This window comes from Lynx canadensis, chromosome C1, assembly GCF_007474595.2.
Source record: "Lynx canadensis isolate LIC74 chromosome C1, mLynCan4.pri.v2, whole genome shotgun sequence".
Classification (NCBI taxonomy): Eukaryota; Metazoa; Chordata; class Mammalia; order Carnivora; family Felidae; genus Lynx; species Lynx canadensis.
The window spans coordinates 199,230,794-199,243,129 of record NC_044310.1 but is presented as its reverse complement, the minus strand read 5'-3'; the positions used below and the strand labels follow the sequence as shown (position 1 = coordinate 199,243,129).

General features: G+C 37.3%; 1 protein-coding gene across 1 annotated transcript in view; it reads left to right on the top strand.

The window, feature by feature from the left end:
- The window catches only part of ABCA12 (ATP binding cassette subfamily A member 12), a 176,698-nt gene extending 173,417 nt beyond the window's left edge, over positions 1–3,281 (top strand). The window contains exons 52-53 of the mRNA XM_030325633.1: positions 882–1,019; positions 3,040–3,281. Of these exons, the coding sequence (XP_030181493.1) occupies positions 882–1,019; positions 3,040–3,147 (246 nt within the window). The 3' untranslated portion in view covers positions 3,148–3,281. The remainder of the gene's footprint in view (positions 1–881; positions 1,020–3,039) is intronic.
- The last annotated feature ends 9,055 nt before the right edge of the window (positions 3,282–12,336 follow it).

Sequence of the window (12,336 nt, the reverse complement as noted above, 5' to 3'; positions counted from 1 at the left end):
AATTTAAGAGTCATTGTAGAGGAAAAATAAAAAGGATATGCTAACTATTAAATATGTAGAAAAGCAAAATGTTAAAGATGCTCCAAGAAAACAAGAATAGATTATAAGTAGATGGTGATACTATGGACTAATGAAGAAATTGAAAAGAATTTCCAGGTGAGTTAAGAAAGAATGTGGCATATTTGAAAGAGATTTTTCATATGCCATGCTTTTGAAATCTAGCATCTTTAGCCAATATAAATTGAAGTTAATCCACAGCCTTTTAGAACAATTCTAACATTATAACAAAACAAAACAAAAAAATTCTAAATGTGATCCCTGAAAAAAGCCTTAATGTGAGCTGAGCATAATCTGACCTCTAATATACCATTTCATAGAGCACCTAGGTGGCTCAGTCGGTTAAGCATCCGACCTTGGCTCAGGTCTTGATCTCACGGTTAATGGGTTCAAGCCCTGTGTTGGACTCTGTACTGACAGTTTGGAGCCTGGAGCCTGCTTCAGATTCTGTGTCTCCCTCTCTCTCTGCCCCTCCCTGGCTCGTACTCTGTCTCTCAAAAATAAACAAACATTAAAAAAGTATTTAAAATACCATTTCACAGTATTTTTTCTAGGCAAGACTGTGATGACTTTATAAGTGCATAGGAATGTAGACTACTTTGGAATATTCATTAGGTTTGTAATTTGTTTCCTCTTTGACATTCGTAAAACTTTTCATCTCTTTGCAGGTTGTTAGTTTCAAAATACAGCCATCACTTTATACTGTTGCATCATTGTCAATGGAATGCATTTCAGTATTTTCCTTAGCTCTTGGTCAAGTTATGTCTAGTCAACTCAGTATGACCTGACATTGCAGAATAAATTGTTTCCCTCGGTTTCCACAGGATCAGCACCTCAGCATGCTAGAATACCATGTGCCTGTCACAGCAGGAGGAGTGGCAAACATTTTTGATCTGCTAGAAACCAACAAGACTGCTTTAAATATCACAAATTTCTTAGTGAGTCAAACGACCCTGGAAGAGGTAAGCTGGATACCACTATCCAAGTGCATAATGTCACATAGTAATTATTACACATTCTGGTTATTTCTTTTTTTTTTTTTTTTTTTAAATGAAATGCAGATTTCAACGTTTATTTATTTTTGGGACAGAGAGAGAGAGACAGAGCATGAACGGGGGAGGGGCAGAGAGAGAGGGAGACACAGAATCGGACACAGGCTCCAGGCTCCGAGCCATCAGCCCAGAGCCTGACGCGGGGCTCGAACTCCCGGACCGCGAGATCGTGACCTGAGCTGAAGTCGGACGCTTAACCGACTGCGCCACCCAGGCGCCCCTGATTATTTCTTTTTAATACCATTCAGTTTGTTTTTCATTGAAGCAATATCTAAGCTTACACCTGAAAAACTTAGCTTAATTTATTTCTTTTTAAAAAAATGTTTATCTTTTAGAGAGAAAGAAAGAGAGATGGCATGAGTCAGGGAGTGGTAGAGAGAAGGGAACAGAGAATCCCAAGCAGGCTCCGCACCATCAGCACAGAGACCCACATGGGCCTCGATCCCACCACAGTGAGACCATGACCTGAGCCGAAATCTAGAGTCAGATGCTTAACTGACTGAGCCACCCAGGCACCCCAGCTTAATTTAACTCTACCTACTTTTTGGGATGTTCAAAAAAAGTGTGAAAAGCATGAACTATTTTTTAATGGAGAAAAGAAGACGTTTCCTTACTATAAGACACTTATATCCATTAGGTTATATGAATATGTAAAGCAACAAAGTGGTGTTTTCACCTATGAAACAAACAGATGTTAACACTTTCCTTACTTTATCCTTGATAAGTTTCTGTCTTTTTCCCCCTTTTCAGTAGGTTTCTTAAATAACATTTCTATTGACTGGCTTCCGGGGTTAGCACAGCATAAAGAGAATTTGGTATCAGACCTTTAGATCTGCTAGAATCATGCAACCAAAGTGGTAAATGTAGAATTTTTTGTTTTACTCATATCATCTCTTAATTTCTTTGTATTCAGTAATTAGAGCCTTTGTGGTCATTCTTCACCATCTCTGTGTGGTGTTAATTTCATACAGCTCTACCAAGCTGATATATAGAACAGTTCATTGCATCTACCGTCACAACGGGTCTGAACATTAAGCCTCAGGGGCCTCAGAGTGTTGCATTTTATGGAAAATTTTTTATGGGGCCTTCAGGAAATTATGGCTTTACTGACCCAGAAAATTTAGCCTTTGACTTATAATCAACTACCATGACCATGTCAGACACAAAATATCAATAGTTTCTGGAGGAATCTATGACTAACAGACTTAATGATTTTAAACCAAGTAATAAAAGTCTGCCTGTTAAATAACTGGCTTACTAGGGCACCTGAGTGGCCCAGTCAGTTAAGCGTCTGACTTCAGCTCAGGTCATGATCTCACAGTTCTGAGTTCGAGCCCTGCATCCAGCTCTGTGCTGACATTTCAGAGCCTGGAGCCTGCTTCAGATTCTGTGTCTCCCTCTCTCTCTCTGCCCCTCCCCCTGCTCACGCTCTGCCTCTCTCAAAAATAAACAAACATTAAAAAAAAATTAAATAACTGGCTTACTGAACATAAAGTTAATGTGGGCTTTCTTTACAAATTTTGTTTTAGTATATTAACCCTTGAAACTAGTGAAATTTCTCTCAACATCATCTCATAAACATTTGATAATGGTTTGGCTTGGGTTCCTGTATTATTCTTGATAGAGATGTTAATGTAGATCATATAAACATAGATATGTGGTTATAGATACTCAACTATAGCTTTAGATTTATATTATGATTATAGTTGTAGATATGGGTTTTATTTTCAAAGCCCAGTTAAATTTGAGTATGTAAAAGGACTACTAGTGAGAGTGTGTATATATGTGTGGACATGTCCCTAAACTATCTAGTTTTCTTATTTTCTCTTTCACTCTGTGTGTGTGTGTGTGTGTGTGTGTGTGTGCATTAACCTTATTTCTTCCTTTGGCTTACCAAGCAGTAATGGCTTTATTTCCCTTGAAAAATCAGGTTTTCATCAACTTTGCCAAAGATCAAAAGTCCTATGAAAGTGCTGATGCCAGTAGCCAAGGCTCCACCATAAGTGTTGACTCCCAGGATGACCGGATGGAATCTTAGTACCTGCAGCAAAGCCAATCTCAGCAAGTGGCCCGTGGCTTCCTTTTAAGGAAGAGCCGCCGAAGATATTGCTTCCTCAAACTATCTTCATTTTAAAGTATTATACTGTGTGGAAGGTACAATTGTGTAAGACTAGCAAGTAACTGTAAGTGGAAAGGTGGTTTTTTTTGTTTTTTGTTTGTGTTTTGTTTTTTTTTTTAAGGTCAGTGAATGTTGTTGCTACTGAAATGAATTCCGGAACACTCAGTACTGTGAGCGTGCTAATGTATGTGTTGGCGATGACTACGCGAGGTGAAACCGCTTGAAGATAAACGTCTTAATTTATTACTTTCAATAAAAAGCTGAAAAAGTGTGGTTATTACTAGGTGAAAAGTAAGAATGGAGCAGAAGAGTAAGATAGTTTGGGGTAGGTAGAATTGAGAGAACAAACAAAATAATTTATTTCCAGAAAATAACAGAATGAGAATCATCATTGGATACAGATTAATATTGGCAGTAAGCAGTGGGCACAATGTCTGCAAGGTATATATGTCATTTTCAGTGCCTATAAATATGTGGGGGTATACTAAACCCCAGAAAAGTGCCTTTCCACAAGAATGCCATAGGAGGGCAGTTTACCCTGGTGGTAAACAGAACTCAGATTTATTCCTGCTGGTCCTTAATACTTAAGGCCCTGGGCAGAGGAAGAGCTACTTGTTCTTCAGGGGAAATGGGTATGTCAGCTGAACAGACCCAAATCCTAGAAACTGATAGAAAATTCATGTGCTGCTGGCAGGCAACATTTTTTTAAGCTCTTACGGAAACCCTCATATTGTGGGTCTCTCTGCAAGAAACATTCCTGTGGAGAGAAAATGAATATGGAGATAATTTTCAGCTAATCACCCGGGCTGACCCAGAATCATGCGTATGGCTATATAGGATAGACTTCATAATAATGCCAAATTATATAGCCCTCGGGGAAGGTGTTTTATGTAACAATTGTGTGTGTGTGTGTGTGTGTGTGTGTGTGCGTGTGTGCGTGTGTGCGTGTGTGCGTGCGTACACATTTGCCAGCTTTGGCACAATTGTATCGGTTTCAAAAACCAATAAACTCAAAGTTAAAAAAAAAAATTCATGAAGCCATTTCATTTGTTAGGGAAGATTCTGGAAGCTAAAAATTGGAGTCGTGTGGCCTACAAGGTCCCACGTGATCAGTCCATGCTTACCTCTCCACCTTCATCCCTTTCTTTCTCTTCTTCTTCTTTAGGGTATAGCCATGCTGGCCTCTTTTCAGTTTTTCCAATGTACCAAACTCTTTCCCATCTCCAGACCCCCTACTCTAAATGCTCTTCCCTCCTCCTTGTCGCTAGACTCTGCTAATAGTCTTGAGACATGCTATTCTTTCTCAGAGAAGCTTTTCTTTCTCAGAAAAGTCTACTTCCTCAGTTTAAATCCAGTCCCTCTGTTTTAATACTGTACTTTATTATACTTCCTACTTTTCTGTCAGAGCATGCATCCTAATTTGTAATATACCCAGACTAAAAATACACATCTTAACAGATGGCAACAGAATTTCTCTTAGGATAGAAAAACACTGTATTGAGTATAATATATACATAAGCCTTTTGGAGTAGAAGTTGTAACTCTGAGAACATGGATATCTTCAGAAGCCCAAATGACAAAAAAAGGTGGTCAGGCTCCATGAAAGAATAAAAGGATTTGTTTATTGTTCACTGTGTTTGTTATTGTGGTGATGGCAGTTGGTCGGTTAGCTGGTTGGTTGCTTCTGAGCGATGGTAGGAAGGGAAGCAAAGGGCAAAGAAAGGAGTGGAGGAAGGAGAAAGCAGGGAAAGCTGAGTCTTAAAGAGATGAAAGTCCAGTGAGAAGGTGAAGTGATAGAATGGACTTATAAAACCATGAATATCCAAATAATGTTTTCACATTCATTTGCTGTACAAACCATGCTACAGACTCTCCTCATGACTCCTAAATCTTCATTAAAGTCAGCCACACTTACAAATAGAGGTCTGGTAAAAACTGAGGATAGAATGGGTTGATGTCCTCTTGGAAAGAGGTGCAGAACAGAATCCAACAATACATTAGAAAAAACATTCACCACTATCAAGTGGGATTTATTGTATGGATGCAAGGGTGGTTCAATATTCACAAATCAATTAACATGATATATCAATAAGAGAAAGGATAAAGACGATATGATAATTTCAATAGATGCAGAAAAAGCATTTGAGAAAGTACAACATCCATTCATGATAAAAGCTCTCAACAAGGTAGGTTTAGAGGCAACATACCTCAACATAATAAAAGCTATGAAAACCCCACAGTGACCATCATCCTCAGTGGGGAAAAACTAAGAGCTTTCCTCCGAAAGTCATGAAGAAGTCAAGGATGTCCACTGTCAGCACTTTTATTCAACATAGTACTAGAAGTCCTAGCCACAGAAATCAGTCAGGAAAAAGAAATAAAAGCATGCAAATTGGTAAGGAAGAAGTAAAACTTTCACTATTTGCAGATAACGTGATACTATATACATAGAAAACCTGACAGACTCCACCCCAAAACTACTAGAACTGATAAATGAATTCAGTAAAGTATATAATACAAAATCAATGTGTAGAAACTTGTTGCATGTCTATACACTAATAATGAAGCAGTATAAAGAGAAATTAAAACAATCCCACTTAAAATTGCACTAAAAATAATAAGATACCTAGGAATAAGCCTAACCAAAGAGAGAAAGACATGTACTCTGAAAACTATAAAACACTATGAAAGAAATTGAAGATAACACAAAAAATGGAAAGATATTCCATGCTCATGGGTTGAAAGAACAAATATTGTTAAATAAAATGTCTATACTACCTAAAGAAATCTGCAGATTTAATGCAATCCCTATCATAATACCACCAGCATTTTTCACAGAGCTATGACAAACGATCCTAAAGTTTGTATGGAACCACAAAAGCAACCTTGAATAAATAAGAAAAGCAAAGCTGGAAGCATCACAGTTCTGGACGTCAAGTTATATTACAAAGCTGTACTAATCAAAACAGTATGTTACTGTCACAGAAATAGACACATAGATTAATAGAACATAGAAAACGCAGAAAGAAACCAATAATTACATGGTTAATTAATCTTTGATAGAGAAAGAAAGAATAATGGGGAAAGGACAGTCTCTTCAGCAAATGGTGTTGGGGAAAGTGGTCAGCTACATGCAAAAGAATGAAACTGGACTTGTTTCTTACACCATACGCAAAGATAAACTCAAAATGGATTAAAGACCTAACTGTGATACCTGAAACCATAAAAATCCTAGAAAAAATGAACTACTGGGACCTCATCAAGAGAAAAAGTTTCTGCATAGTGAGAAAACAAATCAGTAAAACTAAAAGGCCACCAACGGAATGGGAGAAGATATTTGCAACTGATATATCAAATAAAGGGTTGGTATCTAAAATCTATAAAGAAATAATCAAAATGAACACCCAAAAAACAAATAATCCAGTGAAGAAATAGGCAAAAGACATGAATAGACACTTTTCCGAAGAAGACATCCAGATGGCTAACAAACACATGAAAAAATGCCCAACATCAAAACCACAATGAGATACCACCTCACACCTGTCAGAATGGCTAAAATTAACAGCTCAGGCAACAAAAGATGTTGGCAAGGATGAGGAGAAAGAGGATCTCTTTTGCACTGCTGGGGGGAATGCAAACTGGTGCAGCCACTCTGGAAAACAATATGGAGGTTCCTCAAAAGGTTAAAAATAGAACTACCCTATGAGCCAGAAACTGCATTACTAGGTATTTATCCAAGGGATACAGATGTGCTGTTTTGAAGGGGCACATGCATCCCAATGTTTATTGCAGTGCTATCAACAATAGCCAAAGTATGGAAAGAGCCCAAATGCCCATTGGCAGATGAATGGATAAAGAAGATGTGGTATATGTATATATGCCATGGAGTATTACTCGGCAATCAAAAAGGATGAAATCTTGCCATTTGCAACAACGTGGATGGAACTAGAGGGAATTATACTAAGTGAAATTGGTCAGAGAAAAATATCATATGACTTCACTCATATGTGGAAATGAAGATACAAAACATGAACATAAGGAAAGGGAAGCAAAAATAATATACAAAACAGGAGGAGGACACAACACAAGAGATTCTTAAATATAGAACAAACTGAGGGTTTCTGGAGGGATTGTGAGTGGGGGGACGGACTAAATGGGTAAGAGGCATTAAGGAAGACAGTTGGGATGAGCACTGAGTGTTATACATAGGGGATGAATCGCTGGAATCTACTCCTGAAGTCATTATTGCACTATATGCTAACTAAATTGGATATAAATTAAAAAATAAAATAAATACAAATATTTTTTTTTAAATCCTAGAAGAGAGCAGAGGCAGTAATGTCTCTGACATCAACTATAGCAACATTTTTCTAAATATGTCTCCTAAGGCAAGGAAATAAAAGCAAAAATAAACTCTTGGGACTACATCAAAATAAAAAGCTTCTGCACAGTGAAGGAAACACTCTATGGAGAGAGTTCAAATGTCTATTGACTCGTGAAGAGATAAAGAAGATGTGGTATGTATGTATGTGTGTATATATATATATATATATATATATATATAATGGAATATTACTCAGCCATCAAAAAAAGAAATCTTGCTATTTGCAACAATGTGGATGGAGCTAGAACGTATTATGCTAAGTGAAATAGGTCAATCAGAGAATGACAAATATCATAAGATTTCACTCATATGTGGAATTTAAGAAACAAAACATGAACATAGAGGGATGGGGGAAAGAGAAGAAAGGGAAACAAACCACAAGAGACTCTTAATGATAGAGAACAGAGGGTTGATGGAGGGAGGTGGGTGGGAGATGTGTTAGATGGGTGATGGGTACTAAGGGGTGTACTTTTGTAATGAATACTGGGTGTTATATGTAAGTGATGGACCACTCAATTCTCCTGAAACCAATTTTGCACTGTATGTTAACTAAAATATTAAAAAAGTAAAAAATAAAAATAAAAATAAAAAGCTTCTATACAGTGAAGGAAACAAAACTAAAAAGCAGCCTACTGAATGGGAGAAGATCTGCACATGACATATACAATAAAGGGTTAGTATCCAAAATATATAAAGAACTTATACAACTCAACACTAAAAACAACACAAATAATCCATTAAAAATGAACAGAAGAGAGATGCCTAGGTTGCTCAGTTAAGTGTCCAACTCTTGATTTTGGATCAGATCATGATTTCATGGTTCATGAGTTTGAACCCCACGTTGGGTTCTGTGCTGACAGTACAGAGCCTGCTTGTGATTCTCTCTCTCCTCCTTCCCTCTTTTCTCTCTCTCTCTCTCCCTCCCTCTCTCTCTCTCTGTCATACACACAGAATAAATAAACTTTAAAAAATATGAGCAGAGACATGAACAGACATTTCTTCAAAGAAGACATCCAGATGGCCAACAGACACATGAAAAGATGCTCAACATCACTCATCATCAGAAAAATGTATATCAAAACCACAATGAGCTATCACCTCACACCTGTCAGAATGGCTAAAATCAAAATTTCAACAAACAACAAGGGTTGACAAGGATGCAGAGACAAAGGAACCCTCATGCAGTGTTGGTGGGAATGCAAACTGGTGTACCTACTACAGAAAACAGTGTGGAGGTTCCTCAACACATTAAACTACCCTATTAACCAGTAATCACAGTACTGGGTATCTACCAAAGATATATACATATATACAAAAACACTAATTCAAAGGGATACATGCATCCCTATGTTTATAGCAGCGTTACTTACAATAGCCAAACTATGGAAGCAGCCCAAGTGTCCATCAATAGATGAATGAATAAAGAAGATGTGGTATATATGTGCGATGGAATATTATTCGGCCATAAAAAAAGAATGAACTCCTGCCATTTGCAAAGACATGGGTAGATCTAGAGAGTATAATGCTAAGTGAAAAAAAGAGAAAATCAAATACCATATGATTTCAATCATATGTGGAATTTAAGAAACAAGCAAAGGTAAAAAGAAACAAGACAAACCAAGAAACAGACTCTTAACTATAGAGACCAAACTGATGGTTACCAGGGAGGATGGGTGAAATAGGTGAGAGAGATTGAGAAATGCACTTGTGATGAGCACTGGGTGTTGTATGGAAGTGTTGAATCACTGTATTGTACACCTGAAACTAATATAACCCTGCATGTTAATTATATTGGAATTAAAATAAAATAAGAAGAAGAAGAAGAAGCAGCCCAAAACAGTGACTGCTTCACTACAGAGAAGCTTAAAGACAGAGGAGACCATGAGACAGAGACCTGGATATGCAGAGTAGAGCTTCTGACCCCACAGGTAATGGCTCTGGGGGATTCTAGCCAATCTTATCTATCTCTCCATAGTCAGGGAAGCCCCAACTGGCCTCTAGACTGCAGTAGTTACACTTTTATTTAAATATTCATTTAATATTTTTCCCCCTCACTAGACATGAAACTCTGTGAGGACAGAAAATCTATTTTGACTTTCTAACTTTCCCACCAGTATCTACATGCACACAATGAATATTTGTGGCACTCAACAAATATTTGTTGGTTAAATAGATGAATAAATAAATGAATGAGAAACAAAAGAGAAGCTGGCGTGGTTGGTATAAAACCAAAGCATCCTTATTCAGTATAAATCTCTGAAATGCAGTGAAGTTTCCCAAGGAGTAGTTTATTCATGGAGAAGAAAAAGGAAAGATGATGCTTTATTCCACACTACAGATATTACAGTGAATCCACTAGCGTGGGAGGAATTTGTTACCTTCTTGGAAATCAGAATTCTAATGCTTTGCCATTGTACATTTCTGTCCATTATTTCTTTGTCTTTTTGTCTGTAAGGATGTATTGCATAAGAGTTTCATGGCATTTTTGCATATAAGTAAGGAACATACATGAAAAAGTGTTTGAACCCACATGCCTTTGGATTTTTCTGCAATAGAGAAAATGTTTTGAGAATTCCCAGACTGCCTACACTCTGGATAACATAAACAGAATCCTCTTTTTTATGTGAGTTACTTGCATTACTTCTGAGGATTGTGGCAATCTTCACTTCACCTATAAAACCTGGTTCTTAGAACATTAAAACATTTGGTGCAAAATCAGAAGAATAGAAAAATGATATGTACAACTACTTTCTCCAATGATACTCTCTGTCTGAATGATGGATCTGTTCTTCTTAGGTATGATAATCCCCTACTGGAACAACAGGTGCCCTCCTGGGCAAGGGTGATAGAGCACGTTTGCATTCTCTTACCCCCACCTTGGGAGCCTGCTTGCTTCATTAATGTAGGTTTCTCAATGAAGTTTTTAAATATAGCAATAGCAAGCTAAAAGGGAATGATTTCCTTTGACATTATTTGCTATGAAGTTAATCCCATCCCTCCCTTGCTTATAAACCCATACTGGTTTTCCATACTCTGTAAAATGAAATGCAGACTCTTTAACTGATCCTCAAAGTATTTCATCATCCAGCCCCAAATGCTTCCACTTCTTTTCTCCATGTAATCTGTGTTTGAATGAATTTCTTGTATTTCCTATTATAGGAAAATAGACTATTTCTATAGTCTAGAGTTAGACTTTTTCTTGGTTCTATGCCACTTTGCTCACACTACTACTCTTTCTTCTTGAAAGACCTCTTCCCTGTCCCCACTTAGCTTTTATCTAGAAAATTCTCTTCATCTTAGTTACCACCATTCTCTTGTGTTTTCTTTTTAAGGAAAGCTGCCCAGAGAGCCTCAGGCCGAGTTCACTGTTCTGTCCTCTGCTACAGAAGCATTTTGTGTAGAGCTCTGCAGGAAGCAGTCCCATGGTACATTCCTCTTCCTACCTCACTCTACGTTCCTTAGGAGTGGTGACCTCTTTTCCTTTATCCTTGTATTGCCCACATCCAGCACAATATCCACATATTGTTGCTTGATGAATCTCTGAAAGACCAAAGTGTCCATTTCATTTTAGAAATATTTTCATAGTTTTTCCTTTAACTTTTTGCAACTATGTTTGTTTTTAGTTTTCAAAGAGTAGCTATGAAAATTTAAAGTTAACTGCTGGGGAAAATATGCAGATGGCCAATATTTTAAATTAAAATGTTGATTCTACATAAAGCACACTTCATTAAAATGCCAAGCATTAGACATACTATTATTTTATTAACAGCATTGCTTAAATATGGCATTTGTTCAATGATACTAAAATAAAAATACTGTTTAAAATCAAATACTTTCAGGACACCTGGGTGGTTCAGTTGGTTAAGCGTCTGACCTCGGCTCAGGTCATGATTTCATGGTTCATGACTTTGAGCCCCATGTCGGGCTCTATGCTGACAGCTCAGAGCCTAGAGCCTGCTTCAGATCCCGTGTCTCCCTCTTTCCCTCTGTTCTTCCCCCACTTGCTCTCTCTCTCTCTCTCTCTCTCAAAAAAAAAAAAAATAAACATTAAGAAAAATTAAAATCAAATACTTTCACCCAGATAGAGTGATGCTTAATCACCCTTGTTGCAAAGTGAAAAAAACTAATCTAGGTTATATAGTTAAAGTGACAGCAGCTACCACTTACTGACAATTGTTATGTGTGAAATACTGGGTCAATGGTGCCATATTTATTATATTCTTATTTAATTCTTACAGCATACTTTCAACTTACTAGCCCCTTTTTATTGACAAGGACACTGGAGGTTGGTAAAAGGTCACTATCTAGCCCAGAATCATACAGCAACAAATCTGACTCCAGGAACTATATTCTGACAGGACAAATACATAAATACAGAAAAAAGAAAAAGAAAGAAAGAAAGAAAGAAAGAAAGAAAGAAAGAAAGAAAGAAAGAAAGAAAGAAAGAAAGAAAGAAAGAAAGGATTGAATATGTTGATTTAGATAACATAAGTTCACTAATAGTTTAAGCCTATGCTGTATTTATATTTATGTTGACCTGGTAAGTGAACTGTCCTGGTGGCCCTAATTCCTGATCCCTTGACTAATGCCACAAAGATCTCTGGCATGAATGAGAAGACTCTGTTCCTGACCATCCTCTTCCCCCCAGGAACCCTTCAGAAAAACTCTAACTTTCAATTCTGCCTCTTCTGAAATTCCTCAAGAAATCCAACCCTATAAACTAG